Source organism: Micropterus salmoides, unplaced genomic scaffold (assembly GCF_014851395.1).
Source record: "Micropterus salmoides isolate LMB-PRFRI ecotype aquatic unplaced genomic scaffold, ASM1485139v1 Ms_hic_scaffold_20, whole genome shotgun sequence".
In the NCBI taxonomy this organism is placed as follows: domain Eukaryota; kingdom Metazoa; phylum Chordata; class Actinopteri; order Centrarchiformes; family Centrarchidae; genus Micropterus; species Micropterus salmoides.
In genome coordinates, this window is record NW_024041151.1 from 10666232 (window position 1) to 10689271 (window position 23040).

A 23040-nucleotide genomic window follows, 5' to 3' on the forward strand; every position below is an offset into this window, starting at 1 on the left:
TTGCAGAAGAACGATGTACTCAATGTCAGCAGATACCCTGAGTTTAGGTATTGGAATTGGTATTGAGACAAAGCTGGATTAGTGCTAGTAATATTTACATTCTTATGAAGGGTTACACATGTGAGTCAGTCAGGAACTGATTGTGCCTGATCAGAGTTTTTGGTACAAAGCAGGATGTGTTTGATGTGGAGATGGTCAGCGTACAAACAGAGCGGGATGACATGTCAGATGTGAAACACAAGGTTTTTGAGCCGGATAGAGTCCATGTACCCTCCCGAAAACACACAAGGTTCTCAGTCAGGCCTCTTCCAGAGGGATTTGTGTTGCAGGAGGAAGGTTAGCTGTACCTCTTGCCCTACATGTTTTTAAGAAAGATGATGAAACATGAGATCAGCTCCGGTGAAACTCCAGAGAAACGCACGACCCTAGAAGAGAAATCAGGTCACGTACAAGAAATGATAGGGAGGTACAAAGTGTGAATGGCACAGACCCATGGGCATAACATGGGGAAGGTAACTGAACATGTGTATCCTCAAAACAAAGTCTGAAAAAGGAAATTTTAGGGCAATCAAGACTTGGAAGCTTCAAGGACCCATGTGAAACCCGCAGCCGAAAATAATCCAGACAAGAGGCAGCGGTACAGCTGGGAGAACAGTGCAGAGATGACAGGGACAAATAGAGACGTTTTCCACCAAACTCTGAGTCACATTCAGGAAACCAAGGATAAAGTTATTCAGCTGCTGTTCTCCCACGTCTCTGATCTCTTACACTGACACACACACACACACACACACACACACACCAGCGTTGGCAGGTGCTAGAGTCTACCTTTATAAGTTTATGAGATCAGATGATAAGTGTTGCGTTCATGGTAAAGCTGTGACAGTATGTACTCATTTCTGTTTCAGCGGTACTTTGTCCTGCTCTCTATCTCTTTATGTTAATAAACACGGTTAGGTTGTCTGACTATATGCGCCTGGCCACTTTGAAATGTACTCATGACACCCACTCATTCTCTGTACAAGAGATAAAACATAAATTGAAAGATGATTTGGCTTCTTTTGCACTCATTATACAGATATTCAGAGGTTAAATAAAAAAGAGGAGTTTTCTGTTGTTCAGAGAGTTTACTCATTCATTTTTTATGTATCTCCGGGTTCATCTCAAAGCAGCAAAGCACAGTGTTGCTCCATTTTAATTTAATTTGGTTGCTCTGAATATTCATTTATTACTGGAATAAACCCTAATGATAAAATTATTCACAGTTTTGTCTTGAACACAGGCATCATTTGGCAGTTTCATGAAAAAACAGCATGGTTTTATCTTGATTAATAATGTATTAATGGGATATGGCTAATTTGTTAAATGTAAGCAGAGATTATTTTGTACATTACCCACTAAATGGAACAAAGTCAGTGGGTCCTGTTGTAAATTGAATTACAATGTACTTGAATTCCAACGATATGATATCCCTCTTACATGCATCATATACTGATATCCATCCCTATTTGGAAGTTCTAGCAAGTGTATTATATTAACTTTAGACAGAGCCAGTTAAGCTGTTTCCCCCAGCATCCGGTCTTTATGCTAAGGTAACCTAACCGAATGCTGGGTGCAACTTAATATTTAATTATGCCTTTAAGTTGCAAAGTGTTGAGCTCTCTCGGCCAACGTAAACTTGTCATAATTTAAGAGTTTCTCATTTTTAGAAGGTACAACATGGCAAAAATGAATTAGCCTATTGCAGTCCATGTAATTCTCTAATATTGCATGTGATAGGTCTTATAATCATTCATACTGAATCACATTCCCTTTGTGTGTAATACCTAAACATCCTCGAACAGTCAGTTATTAACGCATACAATATACTGCAATAGATTTTCGTCTGGCTACGAGCATTACCTGTTCTTTGATCCACAATGAAATGTGTTTCTTTACATCATTTCTCAATGTTCTACATTCATAAACTATTCCCTCCTAAGTCTCAGCTCTTGACACCATTCAGGCTCAGAGGGGATGAGCCCTACACACAGAATAGCTAATGCAGCTACCACCAGCTCAGGAAATAGAGGAGTAATACCAGAAAACCCTGTCTTGTCATTTCTCACAGGCTTAGTCTCGCTTTTGTCTTTGATGTACACTGTATCCTGGTGTGATGCTGCATTCATGTCTCTTTATCCACTGTGTACCTGGGCTGACTCAGCAACAGTGTTGGGCAAGTTACTCAGAAATTGTAAAATATTACTAGTTACTTATTACTCCTTAAAAAAGTAATATTATTACTTTACTTATTACTGGGTGATAAAAGTAACTTGTTAGGTTACTAGTTACTATATTACTTTCCAGTGTTTTCCACAGAATGACAGCCGGGGGGGGTTATAAAGCAAGTAAATCCAGACTATTAAACAGCGGTTTTACTGCCTATTTATAAGAGCAGTATTCAGTAGATACAAAACGTTACGTTAACGCCACTCTCTTCTCAGTAACGAGTAACGCAGCGTTACTTGCCTTAGTAACTAGAAATAATATTACTGTTTTAGAAAAGCAATAAAACATTTCTCAGTGAAAAAATTTTGTAGTAAGGAAAAAACTTGAAGGACACTTTTCCTAAACACAACATGTCACTGGAACAGCCTTGCAAATAGTGATCTGTGATCTCAAGGAGAGTTAAAAGATGAGCTGGCCTCAGGGTCAGTCGCTCTGTCTCCCAGGACCGCCGTGAATCAGTCATCCCCACTGTTTGTGCAATGGAAAATATTTTTAATTAGCCTGTCACTTGTGCTGCATTTGCGAGTGACATTTTCAGATATAAAAGCTCTTTGCAACTTTTATCTGAATAAAATAATTCATAGTCTCTTGACAGGAAAGCAGTTCTTTGTGATTGTCAGACAGACTTTTGGATTTCAATCTGGAATAATCTGTTTGTAATAATGAGCATTCAACACCATGTCCAAAGTGAATGACATTAATCAAGCGAATGACTTGGAGTGATGGCTCTCTTGTCTCAACTTGCTCAGTTTCTTTCCCCACCGCACTGAAAAGAAGATGTAATCGTGGACACGTGAATGAAAAAAGTTCAAGCAAGAAGGCAAATAACAGTCATATTTACTGCAAGGTTTACACTCAGTGTAATAAAATGCTCATTTAGAATAGTTGTAAATGTCTTTTTTTTTTTTTTAGAATTTATTGTAAGTCCAAACAAAAATAATTTCTACAAAAAATATTCAAATAATGTCATATAATATTGATACGTGGTTGATATCTTTTCTCTCTCTTTTAGACGTCTGATAATAATTCTGTTAAATTCTGCTTCCTGAATACTGTGTGAAGATTAAATCTCGCTAAGTGTGGCAACAATCACTCATTCCTATAACAACCATAATAGTGACTAAGTTTTTATCATTTGTAACCCCCTGGATAATATATAATATGTATAATCTCAGCGACTGTTAGTGGGCACATTAGATACAATGACTGAAGATATAATTAAAAAAAGAAAATGCAGCAGAAATAGAATAAATGTAAAATCAAGCCTCATCTTTTGAGAAGAAATGAAACCTGGTTAATATACTATGTAGGCCTCAGCAGCAGGATCAAATGCGCTCCTCGCCTCCCGACCCCTCCTCTGTGTCGACACGTCTCGCAATCTCACTGAGTCCGGTAACGCACACGTTGGCCGTCAGTCGAAAGGAGGCGAGATCCTTAACTCAACAAAGAAAAAAAAGAAAAGTTCCTTGTGGTTACAACAGCCATTCCCTTTGAAGTGAAACAGTGGTGATTTAAGTGTTTTGTTTATGCTTTTTGGTTTGATGCACATTTCTCCAGCTCAGGAATAAAGGGAACAGTGGTTGGTATGATTTTTCCCCCACTTCGTCTGCATCTCTTTTCTCTGTTGTCTCTCCCCTTTTTTTCTGTTTGTCCTTCTCACACTTGAGCACACACTCAGTATCGTAACAGTCCTGTGAGGTGTGTGTGTGTGTGTGTGTGTGTGTGTGTGTGTGTATAGCAGACTGGGGCTTATTAGTGTAGTGTGTGCGCTTTTGCAAGTGCTGCGGTGTGTGTTCGTTGGGGCCGTGACTGGGATGGCCCTGCCCGCTCTGGGTCACCCCTCGCCTCACGTACACACACACACACTCCTTGGTCTGAGGGGGCTTTCGTGGCTCAGTGGGCAGTTAACATGGCCAGCAGGTGGGATAGCAGAGTGCAGAGCAGCAGGGTGGCCATGGAGAAGTGCAGGGAAGAGGCAGCATTGCAGTCCTTGCCCGCCTCACAGCGGGAGTGTTGGCACAGAACCCCCTTAAACTCTGGAGGACAGATGCACTTCTGGTTCTGGTAACACGTTCCTCCATTCTGGCACAGGAGCATCTCCTCGTCACAAACGTTAGCTGCGAGCAGAGACGAAGGCAGACAGAAGGAGCAGAAAAGGGCGTAGTAGAGGAAAAGTGGGAGAGTGAAGGAATTGCAGAGGTAAGGAGAATGAGAGAGAGAGAGAGAGAGAGGAGTTGGGAATAAAGAGGGCACAGCAAAGTGACAGACATTAAAAGGATAGAGGAGTAAAGTACACAGAGACGAAAGAAGATGTATGGTAAAGAGAAAGACAGTTGGGGGGAGATATGGAGGGCCAATGTTTAAAAAAAAAAGCATGATAGGAAACAGATTCAGGGAGAGGAGAAGAATTCAGGGCAGAAAGAACAAAACAGAAGATAAGGCAGGAGGAAGGAATGAGGCAAGATAAATTCTCCAGTCTTTACCTTTGGGACAACAACAGGTAACACCTGCCTCTTTTGTTTTTGTAGCCCTTTCCTCTGTCTGTTTTTTCTAAAGCCTGCACTTTTTCAGGGTCAAGTTAAAATCATTGTCAAACCCAGCAGAACATAGGCCGCATGTGTGATATTTGTTACGTAATGATTGGAGGAACAAATAGCATAATTAAAATGCTATAAAAGGCATACAGGAAAGCACGGAAGTAGTTGCACTGCATAAGATTGGGGGAAACATTGCAAGTACTTGCATTTCGCGCTGGTAGATCATAACCGGGTTGTAAGTACTGCTTCAAAATGCCAAAAGAAGTAACAGGAGCAAGAGACAAAAAATAGAGAGTAGGCAATTTATTGAAAACTGCATTTAAACTCAAACAGGCTGTTCATCAGCTGATCAAAAGTTTAAGACCATAGCCCAAAAATAAACCTACAACAGAACTAAAAGTGTCAAAAAAGGACTCAGTAGTGAGTAGCCCCACCGTTCTTGTTGATCACTTCAAACACTCGTTTCGGCATGCTTGATCCGACTGTTCCCAGGAGGCTGCTGGGAACGTTGCTCCATGTGGTGACGATGGCTTCACGAAGGGCATCCACGGTCTGGAACTGACGTCTGTTTTTGTAAACTTCCCTTGCCATCCATCCCCAAATGTTCTCAATGGGATTTAGATCAGGAGAACAATGCAGGATGGTCCAAAAGAGCAACGTTATTCTCCTGGAAGAAGTCCTTCGTCAGGCGGGCGTTGTGAATTGCAGCGTTGTCCTGTTGAAAGACCCAGTCATTACCGCACAGACGGGGGCCCTCAGTCAAGAGGGATGCCCACTGCAACATGTCCACATAGCCAGTCGTCGTTTGACGCCCCTGGACAACCTGAAGCTCCATTTTCCCATTGAAGGAAAAAGCACCCCAAATCATGATGGAGCCTCCTCCACTGTGCTGCGTAGAAAACATCTCCGGTGGGATCTCCTTGTCATGCCGCAAAGCTGTGTCTTCACGGACAACCCGTCGGATCCTGCAGCTCAGTGCAGGTGAAATTTTTTTGGGTCTACCACTTGACTTTTTTGTCCCATAACTCTCAGGATCTTTTAAGAAATGTAAAATGACTGTCTTACTGCGTCCAACCTTGGCAGCGGTGGCGCGTTGCGAGAGGCCTCGCTTGTGCAGCTCAACAATCCTGCCACGTTCAACGAGAGAAAGCCTTTTTGCCTTTGCCATCAGGAGATCATGACAGTGTGACTGCCTGAATGACAGGAAAGCCATATTTTTGTGCAGATTTTACCTTTTTATGCCAATGGTCTTAAACTTTTGATCAGCTGATGAACAGCCTGTTTGAGTTTAAATGCAGTTTTCAATAAATTGCCTACTCTCTATTTTTTGTCTCTTGCTCCTGTTACTTCTTTTGGCATTTTGAAGCAGTACTTACAACCCGGTTATGATCCACCAAAACGAAATGCGAGTACTTGCAATGTTTCCCCTGGTCTTAAGATTTTGTTCAAGAGTGTACTTGACCTAAAAATGTACTGAGACAAAACAGAAAGGATCACGTTTCCAGGTAATCAGTTGGCTCTGTTGCTTGTGAGCATTTGGAGTAGGGTGTAAAATCTAAAACACGTGGACTACTATTTACTGTAATATGTCCCATATAGTAATACATAAACCCACAGTTAAAATGCTTGCATGCTTGTGGAGGTTTAATGTGTGTGTGTGTGTGTGTGTGTGTGTGTGTGTGTGTGTGTGTGTGTGTGTGTGTTGGTGGAGAGGGTCTATGTGAGACTGAGGCCCCTGACTAGATGGTAGATGGTAGAGGAAGGCGATTCCCTGTAATGGGGTTAAGGAGTGACAGGGTCATCAATTAAAGGAGCAGCTGAAGCTGCTAATGAGCTACATGATCTATTCCCATGGGAGTAAAGAAAACATCGGGAGATACACAAGCTAAGTGGCACAGTGCAGTCGCAGAGGTCCTGAAAGGCTATGACATTTGTTCCTGGATAGACGCAAACCCATCAAAAATCCGCATCATTATACTCACAGTAACAGCCTTGTTTCCAGTAGTATCCTGGCACACAGTCGTCACACTTGGCCCCCGTGGCACCTTCTTTACACTGGCAGAAGCCCGTGCCATTACATCGGTCATGAACAGAACCCATCTGGTTGCAGTTACACTCTGGAAGAAGAGAGAAGTGGAGGAAAAAGATATGGAGTCATTTTAAAATTCCGACCTCTTGTAATTTTTTTGAGATTTGACCCAGAGTTTAATAAAATTCAGTCAAAATGTGTCCATTTGTATTCAGGATGCTGCAGAGATTCAGACCTGAAATTTAGAATGTTTTCAGCCAGATTAATTTTTGTGTTTTGCCCACCATTTTCCTTCTTGGTGAAAATCCAGATGCAAAGGTTTAGTGTTTGTATGTTTTTTTATTATGTAAAACTCGTACATAATGTGTGATGTAATGATGTCTGTGACTAAAAACTGCTGTGATTTAAAGCACATTTCATTTGGCATGTTATAACTGCTGTTGGATCCCACAGGTCTCTCTTTTTTTCTCAAACAGTGCACAAGAGGTTAACGTTTTAGAACATTTTTTAGAACAAATTCACTGAAATTGTTTTCCTAAAATCAGCACCTATCACACAGCCTGGGAGGAGACTTCTGTGACTCCTCTCCCATCTAAACAGAAAAGTGAAATGACAGACGTCCTATGTTAGAAAGTACTATATATATCAGATGTTGTTTGGAAAACTAATCCCGTCTAAAGAGGACTGCAAGTTCTTTTGATTGCAGAAGATCTGCTTTCAAAGGCAGGTAGAATAAGTGTAGGGAACATTGAGGTATTTTGAACAGCTAAGGGAGATGGAGAAGTGCTTTTTTTGTGCTGCATTACCACACAAACTAAAGTGCTGTCTGTCATATTTATTCTCAGAAACACCTTAAACTATCCCTTCCCACCAATCACAATAACATGCTGATGTGTACAAACATATTTTTGTTGTACTGAAATGCTAACTACTTACCGAGATTCATGTCAAATCAGACAGATGTACCTCTCTAGTGTTCACCTCTTTAACACAAGATGACATTGAATTTGTCTTTAGATTACTGAATTCATAACTTACTCTTACTTCTTAGGTACTTCTGCAAGTAATAATCTTTCTAAATACTTATATCTTATACTTTATCCATATCAGTGATAGTTGGTAGCAGATCAGATATGTTAAAAAAAAATAGCAGTGCTGCATATTTGCATTGCATTTGTTTTGTTGATGATGAACCAACCAGATATTCTCTAATGATTTAATTGAAGCAGATAGCTTGTCCTTCACTTTAACCCAAGATCAAATTAACTCATTTATTATAAAATTTATTATAAAATATTCATAAAATTGAAACAAGCCAGGAGGCCCTGATTACACAATCACAGCAATGTGGTTGGTATCTGTGTGTTTGTGGGTGCATTAACACTGGGACTGAATTTGTGTGCAGAATGCTTAGCTGTGAAAAATGTGTGTGCAAATGCATTAGTGTTTGGGAGGGCATAGTTTCTTGCTCTAGAGACGCTGGTGTGAACTGATTTCTGTTGCCATGCTCGGTGTGCCAGTATGTTGGCAGATGAGCTAATGGGGCCTTATTTGTGCTGACTCCAAGGCCTGGCCCTGTGTGCCCCCCCCAGCCGCGGCGAGTTTACCCTCCAACCCCCTGCAGTCCACCTACAGATGGATCCAAATCAACACCAGATTTTAGCTCCACAGCTATGCAAGCAGAGTGACCTCTTACTAGGGCATGCCCTTAATACGACTGGGTTTAAAAAGAGTAAATACTCTGTGAAAGCATACAAACAGTGTTTATGACTGTCCATAAAGATGTAAAAGTATTTATCTATAGTACAGTCAAATATTTTGGCTCCGTACTGGATTTAAAATGAGGTTCAATAGTTGACTTTCAGCTTCAAGGGTGCTCGAGGGTGTTTGCATCAGTATTAGTATTGAACAGTGTTAGACTTCCTAACCTTTTTATTACTAGTGCAGGCAGTGCAGTAGGGCAGCGAGCCTAAACATCGTCTGAGCATATTGTTGCACTTGCTTAAGACCAGACTTAATGCAAAAAGTTCAAGATAGCAGCAGTGCAGGCCTGGAAGAGCATCTGTAGCGAAAGTACCTGCTGATGTCCACGGGTCATAGATTTCAGCCAGTTGCTGACTGCAAAGGATTTGCAACCAAATATTACATTTTATGACTTTATTTGAGTCCAGTGCGTTCTCATCTCAGTGCGTCATTACCGACGCTTTCAGACAGCGTGACAAAGCATAATTATTATACACTAAAGGTACCCTTCAGCGTCCGTATGAAACACCACCGTTTGCTACATCGCAGAAACACAAAGAGGCTAACCCTACCTGCTAGACCTACAGCTGTAGGGTTAGCCGGTTTACATGCATAAAGTCAGTGACTTTCTGATGGTACTGGTAAGGGTAGGGTTCTTCGGGGGACTGTCAACACCTTTAACATGAACGTAGCTAGGTAGCTAGCTGGATAGCCAAATAACTACGCTACACTTTTTCTGAAAGTGTCGGTATTGGACACTCTGAGATGAGAACAGGCTCAGTCTGCATTAATTGATGTTTTTGTTAAAGTGGGGCATTGCAACAAGCTGGAAACAAAGTTGAAAGTGAAAGTTTTAGCAGATAGTTTGCCATTTACAAATCTAGCAGTTGTGGGAAAACTTGTGTAAAGTGTTCATTTGGAGTTGTGTTTCTTGCCACCTAGCAAAATTAAGTCCTAATTTTAGCTCTAGTTTGGTCTCCAGGAACTCCTGAGGAACTCCTCTCTGGCTCTAAATGTTCCACAACCTTCATCCGCTAGTTGCTTACTTTGTCTGTTTGGTGCTACACAGGTATTGTACAATGGGTTTTTAGAGCGAGAACAGCTACCTGCGGTGTTTGGAAACTATACTCATGAGAGTGAATCAAAACAGAGGAAAATAGTTGCGGGCGGTAAAACGAAAACATTGTGAGGAAAGGCGCTGAAACATTCCTGAGAGCTGAGGTGAACTGCATAGTGAGATAAATTATGTTTGGGTTCATCACTACGAGGGACACCTTCCACATTACACATAGTAATCTGGCTCGTTGTTAAAATAAAATAAAGATTTATTGCAGCTTTAAAGTGATTTCTGTTAAAATAGTGGAACGATATACAAAAAGGGCTACAATTTCTTCACTCAATGTGACTCTTCAATCTCAGTTCCTTTTCAAATCCTAGTAGAGAGCCAACACAACAAAATGTGTTTCATAAAAGTGTCAGGAAAGCAGCTGTATGTTTTTTTTTGTTTTTTGTTTTTTAACTTAGGCATCTATTTAAAATTTCACTACTAAGCTACCTTGATGTAGTGAACTTTGCTTGAAAAAAAACAACTTCTGAGTAATTGCTTGAATTTTAAAAGAAGTAACAATAGTCTCTCCGTGTCTGCCTTGTCTGTCAATCACACACAGCACACACACACACACACACACACACACACACACACACACACACCCTGCGCACATGGCCTCCATCCACTCTCTCTCCCCATCCACCCTGCAGACTGACCGATGCAGACGCTCTCATCATCCAGTTCGGCAGAGGCGTTGCGGAAGTATCCCAGTCTGCAGTGTTGGCAGTTCTGGCCCCTGGTGTTGTGCTTGCAGCTGACGCATGTGACGATGTTCAGGTAGTCGATGTAGCTGCAGCGGTTGGAGTGGCCATAGCACTCACAGTCTAAAAGAAAAGAGCCATGTTTCTTTTATTAGAGGAGTATTGTTGAAGTCAACACTTGAAACATGGGGTGAATTTTTTTAAGCATTCTCATAGGATTCTTCTGTGACAATAGGAAATGATAAATGACTTGCACTAACAGATGGGTCTAAAGGTTTCAGTGAAGAAATGAATGACTGAGTGTGTTTTATGACTTGCCTTTCTGACTCTATATTGGTTCAATAAAGACAAACCACTCCCTCTCCATGCCTACACTCACAGGTTTGCTGAGTCTGCTTCACTGGGCTTCACTGATTACTGATGGGAATTCCACTATCCTGTGTGTGTGTGTGTGTGTGTATGTGTGTACATGGCTGCTTGTGTATGTGCAGGCGTGCGAGTACAGGCACGTTAATTGTTCCTGGGAATTTAATTGTATTGCCATATGAGTAAATTGTAAGCTGCAGAATCATAACCAAGGGAGTTTGAGGTGAGTGATACAGTACAGTTGGTGTGTTTTCAGACTGTACCTGACACACCTATGAAATCAGTCTGACCCTGCTTAGCCTGGAAGAAAACCTCCGCTGCCTCTCCTCTCTTTTTTCTGTTTGTTCATTTCCACAGCCTTAAAATCTCTTTCATAAAGCACTGCACAATCGGAGCTCTTGATTAAATTTTCTCTTTGTAATTCATGAATTATCTGAGAGGATTTGATTGTAGGTTTTAGTCTACATGCTTGTTCGCTTGAAAAATTAAGACCTCTTCCAGATTTCAAACCCTAAAACCGAAGCTAAGAAAAAATTAAATTCTGTGCGGGAATGGTGTAAGACCTTTGTATAATTTTCCCACAGAGAGCGAAATGAAAGCCTGATATCATTTACCGTAGGACCTGCATTGTGCAGAGGGGTGCAGCGAGAGGTGGAGGGGGTTTGCTCTACATTCTCGCTACAATTATTTTGGCTGGGGCTGGTACCTAATTAAGGTTTTATTAAGCTTTAGAAGTTGGCTGCAGTAGTGTGCTGCAAGGCATCACTGTCCTCTAAAGAGGCATTTACCAGGCATGTTTATGCAAATACACATTTAAATGCACATTAAAAAGTCGGAGTTTAGCTGTTTAATCAGCCATCACATTATTATTTTATTATTGTTTGGTTGATGATGCCAGCTGAAATATTAATGAGCTGGTTTAAAGGAAGCCAGCGAGAGGAGCACTGTAAAGTGCCTCTCTCAGCACTGAGGGAACCATGCTAGCAGTGGGGGAAGAACTGCCTAATTAAATATAGATGGCCAATTACTCCACAGACTAGAGAGGCAATGGGACATTGTTCCACAAATTAACATTACGTGTCAAGATGCTGCTTTATTGGTGTTTATCAATTGTGAATTGTTAACGGAGAAAGACAGTTAAATTGAGAGAAAGAAACAGAGCTGCCTGCATCAAAGAGTCTGCGGGGTTGAAAGAATAATGGTATATTTTGCGATCAGTAAACAGGATGTCAATGTAGGCAACTGTTTGATGGTTTAATATGAATGAATATGAAGTCCAAACACTTACCTTGATCATGCACATAAAGCAAACACAACCAACAGGGAGTCACAGATGCATAGGGAAAAAATGAGCAAAATGAAAAACATGCTATGAAAGGAATTTCTCCACAGGTTTTCAACTTGAAGCACAGCATCCAAATGATAGAAAGAGTCTAAATCCAGTGATCTGAACCAAGGAATCCAGAGGATTTAACAAAGCCTGCGTCTCTTGTCTGTATCTTCAGACCACGTGCTGCTGGTGTTGGTCTCTTACCTTTGAAATCATCATATATGATCCCAAACAACTGTCTGGCCTGGGGCTCTCCTGAGATCAAGAGTTTCAGAAGCCCTTGAGGGATGAAGGAATCCTTTATTTAAGACTTGTCTCCACATCATTCACTATGCTACAGTCGTCTATAGCACTTTACCTTCACAGCAGGAGCAGGTATAACCTATAGGTTACTATCAGTACTACAGAGAGGTTGTGTGGATTAGGTGGATGGGATTCCCACTAGATACTACCTTTGAAGAAGGGGGTTGCTTTGTTTTATAAAGCTGACATAAGCTTCACCTAATACAGCGTTTCTTAACTGATTAGACAGAACCCAAAAAGCATCCTCAAGATTATATGAGTCTGTACGCAAGGAACAATTGTTGTGCTGCATCTGACTCAGAGTTTCCAAGTCAAGTCTGATTTGACTTAAGATATGACTATTTGTAACACCTGTGGTCGACTGGAAACTAGTGTGGCTTGTTTTTAAAACAAATCATAGGTTTTAAGATTGATACATGAAATCATTTTCAAAATACTCCCAGACCTTGAAAACAAGGTCCATTGTGGTGAGATAGCCATAGCAGTAGCTGTTCTTCAGCCTTTGGTTGAGAAATACGATCATTTGTGGTGGATTTGGGTTTTATCACCAACTGATGTTTCCAGGGTGAAGAATGAAATCTCATTCTCAATTTTTAAGCAAACATGGACAAGAAGAACTTAAAAGTGCCCCCAAAAAATGAAAACTACACTGCCATGACAGCTGGGCAAACTTCATATGCTTAAGAACATTGCGTAATACATTTGAAAACTCCTGAACTGCTACTAATTGACCTCGTGGTGAAATTCTTTTGCCATATCCAAAGAGTTTTTAAAAATTCAAATTGAAAACTTTTGTGGGAGATGTGGCAGGGTTTGTCTTAAAGATACATAGATACATAGGATTCAAACTTTAGACTAACTCTAGACTTAAAAAAAGCATATAGACCTATCAATAAACTTTTGCAGCTTAAGGTGAGTAAGGGGAATAAAAAAAATGTCAGTTTGAAGATTAAACCAAGAAAATTATGACTCAACTGTGGGCTCAATTGATTCTAATCGCCACATTTAAAAGAGCTATAATTGCAATTCGGTGTCACTTACTAACCTTCTGTTGATAAATGTTGTGTCCCAATGTGCAACCAGTTAGGAATCACTGCGCTATTTAACTCTTCTTCAAATGTTACCTTTCCTTTTCTCTCTTTCTTTCTCTTTTCCGTCTTCATCCTCTTTCTCATGAGTGTGTTTTGGGGTCTCATGACTCCCTCTTTCCCTCTCAGGTTTTTCAATGACTTGGTGTACTACAATGGAACAACAACTCGCAAATCAATTTATATTGACGTAGCATAGATTATGTCATGCTGTTATACCAAATGACGACTACCGAAAAGACAACAACATCCAATGATTTGTGACAAAACGTTGCTAATTTAAATGCTTTTCACATATATTCTAGAGTAATTGACTGAAGATAGAGGTATTATCCAAATGTCATAAAATGGAAAATGGCTTACCATCTATGATCAGTTTATCAGACAAGACTAGATGGTATTTAAAACTCAATTATTCTGAACACAGAAACAACAGTGTTATTTAAAAAGCATTTTCAATGTCAAATTCATCTTTCTTTTGTAGTCATCCCATTTTTTCAACTCCATCCTCTGGGCTGTTCTTTATTTCTTGCCCTACAGTGTCAGTCATTGTCTCAAATAAAAATATGCCGCTGCAGTTAGTACCAAATTAAGATTTAGCCTCATAGCGTATGTTGACTGACAGGCTATCACATAGTTAGAGACACATTTAGATACATTTGCTGCTTCTATTTTTTACTATGAGCTGCCTGGTGAGTTTATCTACTGTATATTTACTGCAACACAAGTAACCTACTGTATAAAGCTACTGTAAATCTACAAGGACACAACTACATATAAAAGAGATACCTCTCTTTTCAGCTTTTCTTTCTTTATGCTTCTCCTCTTCCCTTTCCTCCCCGTGCTCATATGAAGTTGTCGTTTTGTGCCCATGAGTCTCATGTCCTTGTCCCTCAGATGTGTGGGGGACTGAAACACCACAAGCAAGCAAAAATGTTGATACATTTCTACTGTTTCAAACTTTCAAGGGTAAATTTTTTGCTGTCAGTTTCCATGTTTAACTTGTGAAATTTTATCTTCTGCATATTTCCACTACTACATGTTAACTACAGTTAGCCACAGCCTCTACAACAGAACATTTAACCAGATACCTTGATGCTCCTCCTCCCTTTTCTGTCCGTGCTCATATGAAGTTGTTGTTTTGTGCCCATGAGTCTCATGTCCTTGTCCCTCAGATGTGTGGGAGACTGAAACACCACAATCATCATCATCATCATGTCTTAAGCAAAGCCAGTTTCTAGTTTTCAAGGGCCAATATTGTGCTGTCAGTTGCCACGTTTAACTTGTGAAATTTTATCCATTGCATATTTCCACTACTACATGTTAGCTACAGTTAGCCACAGCGTCCACTACAGTACATTTAAGGAGATACCTTGATGCTCCTCCTCCCTTTTCTGCCCATGCTCAGATGAGGTTGTTGTTTTGTGCCCATGAGTGTCATGAACGTGTCCCTCAGATGTGTGGGAGACTGAAACACCACAATCATCATCATCATCATCATCATGTCTTAAGGAAAGCCAATTTCTAGTTTTCAGGGGTGTATATTTTGCAATCATTTGCCTCGTTTAACTTGTGAAATTTTATCTACTGCGTATTTCCGCTGCTATGTTAGCTACAGTTAGCCACAGCGTCCACTACAGTACAAGGAGATACCTTTATGCTCCTCCTCCCTTTTCTGCCCATGCTCAGATGAGGTTGTTGTTTTGTGCCCATGAGTCTCATGAACGTGTCCCTCAGATGTGTGGGAGACTGAAACACCACAATCATCATCATCATCATGTCTTAAGCAAAGCCAGTTTCTAGTTTTCAAGGGCCAATATTGTGCTGTCAGTTGCCACGTTTAACTTGTGAAATTTTATCTTCTGCATATTTCCACTACTACATGTTAACTACAGTTAGCCACACCCTCTACAACAGAACATATAAGGAGATACCTTTGTGCTCCTCCTCCCTTTTCTGCCCATGCTCAGATGAGGTTGTTGTTTTGTGCCCATGAGTCTCATGTCCTTGTCCCTCAGATGTGTGGGGGACTGAAACACCACAATCATCATCATCATCATCACGTCATAAGCAAAGCCAGCAAGCAAGCAAAAATGTTGATACATTTCTGCTGTTTCAAACTTTCAAGGGCCAATGTTGTGCTGTCAGTTGCCACGTTTAACTTGTGAAATTTTATCTTCTGTATATTTCCACTACTACATGTTAACTACAGTTAGCCACAGCGTCCACTACAGTACAAGGAGATACCTTTATGCTCCTCCTCCCTTTTCTGCCCATGCTCAGATGAGGTTGTTGTTTTGTGCCCATGAGTGTCATGAACGTGTCCCTCAGATGTGTGGGAGACTGAAACACCACAATCATCATCATCACGTCATAAGCAAAGCCAGCAAGCAAGCAAAAATGTTGATACATTTCTGCTGTTTCAAACTTTCAAGGGCCAATGTTGTGCTGTCAGTTGCCACGTTTAACTTGTGAAATTTTATCTTCTGCATATTTCCACTACTACATGTTAACTACAGTTAGCCACACCCTCTACAACAGAACATTTAACCAGATACCTTGATGCTTCTCCTCCCTTTTCTGCCCATGCTCAGATGAGGTTGTTGTTTTGTGCCCATGAGTCTCATGAACGTGTCCCTCAGATGTGTGGGGGACTGAAACACCACAATAATCATCATCATCACGTCATAAGCAAAGCCAGCAAGCAAGCAAAAATGTTGATACATTTCTGCTGTTTCAAACTTTCAAGGGCCAATGTTGTGCTGTCAGTTGCCACGTTTAACTTGTGAAATTTTATCTTCTGCATATTTCCACTACTACATGTTAACTACAGTTAGCCACACCCTCTACTACAGTACATTTAAGGAGATACCTTGATGCTTCTCCTCCCTTTTCTGCCCATGCTCAGATGAGGTTGTTGTTTTGTGCCCATGAGTGTCATGAACGTGTCCCTCAGATGTGTGGGAAACTGTAACACCACAATCATCATTGACATAACAAACAAACATGTAGAAACATTTGATATGCTCCTTTTCTCATCAACCACTACTGCCACTACTACTTACAAAAGATATACCTTTCCTTTCAATTTTTCTTTCTTTATGCTCCTCCTCCCTTTCCTCCCCGTGTTCAGACGAGGTTTTATGCCCATGAGTCTCGTGTACGTGTCCCTCAAAATTCTGGGAGGCTGAAACACCACAAATTATCAGGAACATAACAAGCAAAAACATCTTATGGAATTCATTTTATACCTCATCAACCTAAACAAAAATGTTATGATGGTAACATTAGTGCCAAACTAAGATTTAGCTTTATAGCTTCAGTTGACTGAACGTCTGTTATGTCACTGAAGAGACAGTACATTTCTGCTTTTTTTTGTTTTTAGGAGCCAATTTTTTCACTATAAGCTGTTCAACTTGCGGTAAAAGATTAGCACTGGTAGTAAACATCTACAAAAACATGCAAGATATTGCAAAGACACCTTTCCTTTCAGCTTTTCAGCTTTCTTTATGCTCCTTCTCCCTTTCTACATGTTAACTACAGTTAGCCAAAGCTTGTATTACAGTGCTATACATAATAAGAAGATACCTTTATAGTCCCCCCTTTCATCCCCATGTTTAGATGAGGTTGTGGTTTTGTGGCCTTGAGTCTCATGACCGTGTCCCTCAGGCTTGTGGTGGACTGAAACCCCAGGATCGTCATTATCATAACAATCAAAATTTTGATAAATTCGAACTGTTTCAGTTTTCAGCGGCCAATATGTCTGAATATTAACTGACGGTGAATTGTTTATCTACTGCTTCTGTCCCTCATTACACGTTTACTACAATTAGCCACAGCCACCACTACAGTACAAGGAGATACCTTTATGCTCCTCCTCCCTTTTCTGTCCGTGCTCAGATGAGGTTGTTGTTTTGTGGCCATGAGTCTCCTGTACGTGTCCCTCAGACTTGTGGGAGACTGAAACACCACAATCATCATTGACATAAAAAGCAAAAATATGAGGTACATTCTATATGCGCTTTTGTCAGAAGCCGTAACAATAACGCTATGTCACAACTGTTAGTGTCAAACTAAGATTTAGGTCAGTAACTTAAATTGAATTACTATTATGCCACTGAAGAGACAATTTTATAATAGATACTTGTTTCCCATTTTCAGCTTTCAAGGACCCATTTTTCACTGTAAGTTGCCAAGTTTAATGTAGAGTGAAAGTTTAGCGTATCTACTGAATTTCTCCACCATTACAGGGAAACTACACTTGCTACCACTACATACCAAAAAAATACCTTTTGTTTCGTCTTTATTCCCATCCTCCTCCCTTTTCTGGCCGTGCTCAGATGAGGTTGTTGTTTTGTGGCCATGAGTCTCATGTATATGTCCCTCAGACTTGTGGGAGGCTGAAACACCATAATTATCATTCAACCAAGTTTAGTTTTGATCTTCTGCACATCTTCACTAATAAACTACAGTAAATCGACATATATTGAAGCAGATTTATTTTCCACTACACACAGAAGATATACAGTACCAGTCTCCTCTGTTTTTCTTTCTTTATGCTTCTCTTCCCCCCTTTTTCCCCCATGTTCAGATGTGGTTTTGTGGCCATGAGTCTCGTGTACATGTCCCTCAAAATTGTGGGAGACTGAAACACCACAATCATCATTGAGCGAAAAGCCCCATTAGAAGCTTAAATTAGATGTGTTTCTCAGCATCTTAACAACAAATAAAGAATATGTTGAATTGTTCTTTTTTTACCCGATCCATTATTCACCCTTTCCATCTTTCCCTTTCCTTGGCCTTTAACTTCATTGTCTGTTTGACACAAAAATATGATCGTAGTATTTCTTCCAAAATATGATTTAGCTCTGTATCTTAAGTTGACTGAAAGGCTCTCATGTTATTATTCATGTCAAGATTTTAACTGAATTTCTAGAAAATCTGAAAATGCAAATTAATGTGCTATGTTTCCATCCAGGACTGTTATGCGAATATTGATATTGGGGCATCAAGATAAACAGCTGGTAGCGCTAATTCTCCAGTCGGGTGCCATTAAACCATTACTGAAGAAGAGTGTGCAGTGAGATGATAAACTTAAAATAGCACCAGTCAAACCTCAAACATTGGAAAACTATCTCGAAAACCCTGATGGAAATATGGCATGTATAGTTATTTAATGTATTTGAGGAACCTTAGTCTCTTTATCAGTCCTCACACATCTTATGTTTTTATCTGCCACCATCAACACTGAAGTCATATATGCATTTTGTTTTTATCAGTACACCAACTTTTATACCTCAGTCAAGCTTAAATTATATTTTTGACATTTGTCGACTGGTGAAAAAATTGTGGTGTTTCCACTCTTTTTATTCGCACATTGGCATCAATGTGCATAAAAACAGGCGGGTGGAAAAACACACTTATGCTTTGAGTTTGAAAGTTTAACTCATAATAAAAGTTTGTGAACTGCATTTTTACTGTATCACAAGTAAACTGCAGTATATAAATCTACAGTGCTGTCTCAACTACATGAAAATATACCTTTCTGTTCAGTTTTTCTTGCTTTCTCCTCCTCCCTTTCCTCCCCATGGCTAGGTGAGGTTGTTTTATGGCCATTAGTTTCGTGTACGTGGCCTTCAGATGTGTGGGAAACTTAAACACCACAATTGTGATTGAAAAAATGAGCGAAAACATCTTATGAGGTTCATTTTGTATGCTTTTTTTCCCACCTAAACAACCTACTCCCACCTTTTCCAGCTGTTCCACTTAAGTCATTTTATGCCAATTTTAGATTTAGCGATAAAACTTAAGTTCACTTCATTTCACTGAAGAGACACATTTATATACTTTCCACTGTTTTCTCTTTCAGTGGCCAAGTTAACTTATGGTAAAGGTTTAGCAGATGGATGTTTACTGCACACCAAATTAACTTCTAAATATAAATATACACGAACATTGCTACCACTACTACAGAAAAGAGATACCTTTACTTTCAACTTTTCTTTCTTTATGCTCCTCCCTTTCCTCTCCATGTTCAGATGAGCTTGTTGTTTTGTGGCCATGAGTCTTGTGTGCGTGTTCCTCAGACTTGTGGGAGACTGACATACAACATTTTTCATTGATAAAACATTTAGATAAATTTCTGCAGTTTTTATTTTCACAATTTTTGCTGTGAGTTTAACCCACGGGGAAAGTTTATGTACAGCATATTTCCACCACTACAGGTTAAGTACATTTATCTACAGCATTTACCTTTATGCTCTGCCTCTTGCCTTTTCTGCCCGTGCTCGGATGATGTTGTGTGGCCATGACTTTCATGCGTGTGTTCCTCAGACATGTGGGGGACTGACACACCACAATCTTTATTAACATTAACAGGCAAAATTTTTGATATATTTCTGGTGGTTTGGTTTTCAGGGGCCAATTTTACACAATGAGTTGCCAAGTTTAGCTTGTGAGGAAAGTTTATCTACTGCATATTTACTGCACCACAGTTGTAAACTACAAAATAAGATACCTTTCCTTTCAGAATTGATTTCTTTATGCTGCTCATGAATCTCATGTATGTCCCCTCAGACTTGTGGGAAACTGGAAAACCACAATTATCATTAAAAAAATATATATTCCTGTTGTTTCCTAATTTTTAGAGACCAGGTTTTGCCGTGAGTTGTCAAGTTTAATCCTGGTCTACTGCACAACAAGTAAACTACAGTATATAAATCTACATATGTTGTAGTAAATTTTTATACTCTCTCTGTCTCTCTCTCTCTACATATATGTGTGTGTATATGTATATATATGTGTGTGTGTGTGTATATATCATGAGTCTCATGTATGTGTCCCTCAGTTTTTATATTGTGATACATTTCTGTTGTTTCCATTTTTTTTAAGGGACCATGTTTTGCTGTGAGTTGCAAAGTTCAGTTTTGGTCCACTGCACATCTAAACAAAAAGTAAACTACAATATATTAATTTACATATAGGTTAGTAGATTTATATACTCTTCACCTCTACACATAGATGTACCTGTCTCCTCAGTGTTTCTTTCTTTATGCTCCTCCTCCTTCCTTTCTTCTCCGTGCTCAGATGAGGTTTTGTGGCCATTAGTCTCGTGTACGTGTTCCCCAAAATTGTGGGAGACTGAAACATCACAATTATCATGAACATAGCAAAAAATAGATACAGTTCTGTTTATCTGCTACATATTTCCACCACTAATATGCAGATAGCTTCAACCACTACTGTACTTAATAATGGATGTACCTTTCCTTTCAGCTTTGCTTTCTTTTTCCTCATCCATCCTTTCCTCCCTGTGTTCAGATGAGGTTATTGTTTTGTGGCCGTGAGTCTCATGTTCATGTCCTTCAGACATTTGGGGAACTGACACACCACAATCATCACCGACATAAGCAAAAACATCTCATGGTATCAGTTATATATGTTCTTTTCTCAACATCACATCCCGAACAATAAATAAATTGTTAATCCACTTGTACTGTATCCTATAGTCTGTTTTTCATTTCTTGTCATTGTTTCAGATAAAAAATAAGGCACTGCTGTTGGTGCCAAAGCTATAATTTAGCTGTCTATATTGACTGACTGACTATCATGTCAGTAAAGAGATGAATCTAGATCCATTTTGGTTGTTTTCAATTTTTAGAGATCTATTTTTTACTGTGGTTTTACCGCATATTTACTTGCACCAAAGGAAAACTACTCTATATAAAGGTACAGAACTGCTACATATAAAAAAATACCTGTCTTGTCAGTTATTCTTTCTTTTTCCTCCTCCTCCCTTTCCCCCCCGTGCTGAGGTGAGGTTGTTGTTATGTGGCCATGAGTGTCATGTAGGCGTCTCTCAGACTTGTGGGAGACTGAAACACCGTAATCGTTATCAACACAACGAGAACAGGCATCGTATGAGGCATTTGACATGCTCTTTCCTCAGCAACCTGAACAATAAGAACTTTATAATTAGGCTGATGATGCTGTGGGTAAAGATTTCAGTTATCTGCCTTTCTCTCCCTTCCCATCTTCCTCCGAGACCTTGTTTTCCCTTTCTCTTCCATTCTCTCTCTGTCAGATAGTGGATTGCCCCATCAGGGGCCTCAGCCCTGGGCTTGGGAAAAAGCTGTGAGAGTCAGAGAGGCTTGAGAAACTCCTTCATCACTACACTTGCACTCTGGGTGTGAAAGAAATGACGTGCACTTCCTTTTATCTGAATGTCATGAAATATTCTGACTGGCACTTGTTCGAACTCTGCGTATGAGCTTCTTTCGTTATTATCTCCCATTATTGTAATAGAAGATCTGTCACTGCTCTTATTTTTGTTACCGTATTTACCCAACATATGAATATTCATATGAGGCTTAACTGTTTTGTATGACAGTAACGCCTTCTCATGGATGTACTTCCTTATGTTGAGATTTATTATTCACTCTGGTGCCACAATCACAAAAAACATCTCAAATCAATAGCGTAAGTACTAGAAACAACTTAACACACACATCCCACTTTTACTACATTTTTAATTGTCTCTTGCTCAAGTTTTCCCCTTCCTTCCCGTTTTCTCTGCATGTTCCACCTTCCCAGAGGGCTTTATGCCATTCCCAGGATCCTTTGCTTCATGTTTTTTGGGCTACAGCGAGCACAAATGAAAGAAGAGAGATGCAAAACTAGTTCAGTTTATGGATCAAGCCTCCTCCTTTTACCTTTCGATTTACTGCAACACGGGCACAATTCAATATATCACCAACGCCACAGTCCTCCGCACAGAGATGATTAAGACTAAAAATACAGATCACCGATCACACGAACAACAACCACAAAATGCACGTCATTGTGGGACTAATGATCACCAGACCACTCGAGAATACCGTGCTGCATGCTTCCATCTGTGTTTCCCCTTGAGGTGTTTTTGTGCAGGCGATGTACGTCTCCTGTTCGCCTTCTTCAGAGAGGGGCATCCTGCAAGCATCCAGCTCCCCTGTGGAGCGTCCCCCTTCAGGCTATCTCCCACCCACTCGCTCCCCTTCATCCCTCCCCCTCCCTGGGGCTCCAGTGAGACAGGACGCCAGCAGCTGTTCTCACAGCACCCTGGACCATTTCACACAACTGGCATCATGCCATCATTGCATCTCATCAAAGTAACCCCTGCCTACCTCTATTCATGTCCGACTCTGGCCCCACTAGACCTACTCCCTCACACATCTGTCACGGCTGCACACACGTATGTATCCACACACACACACACACTCACACACACAAACAGACACTCACACACTAGCCAGAGAAAAAAATCTCTTGTGGGAAAGTAGGATTCTGAATCACAGTTGTTTCAAAGGCTGATGTAGCACAGCAGAGAGCATAAATGCATTTAATCTCTGTAACCCATGCTGCCTTGGGGGTAGGAGTGATTTGAACCGTTCTTGACATTAATCTCAATCAGCTCATCCCGAACTGTCTGACATCACACACTGGCAGCCAGAGCATTTGGGGTTCCCGCTTGCTCTACACTGACTGAAAGAAGGGACCTCAAAGACCACGTGATTGTTTTATTTATATCTA

At 40.3% G+C, this 23040-nt stretch overlaps 1 protein-coding gene and 1 long non-coding RNA gene across 2 annotated transcripts in view; both read right to left on the reverse strand.

Annotated features, from left to right (window-relative positions):
* Positions 1–3088: 3088 nt before the first annotated feature.
* Positions 3089–23040, reverse strand: part of LOC119914728 (netrin-G2) — a 68215-nt gene continuing 48263 nt past the window's right edge. Inside the window, exons 6-8 of the mRNA XM_038734211.1 lie at positions 10342–10509; positions 6788–6922; positions 3089–4385 (exon numbers count right to left, since the gene is read on the reverse strand). Of these exons, the coding sequence (XP_038590139.1) occupies positions 4162–4385; positions 6788–6922; positions 10342–10509 (527 nt within the window). The 3' untranslated portion in view covers positions 3089–4161. The remainder of the gene's footprint in view (positions 4386–6787; positions 6923–10341; positions 10510–23040) is intronic.
* Positions 20232–22443, reverse strand: LOC119914729. Its single transcript, XR_005446826.1, has 3 exons — positions 21231–22443; positions 20737–20853; positions 20232–20613 (listed from the first exon to the last, which is right to left on the reverse strand). It is a non-coding gene; the product is annotated as an uncharacterized LOC119914729 (long non-coding RNA).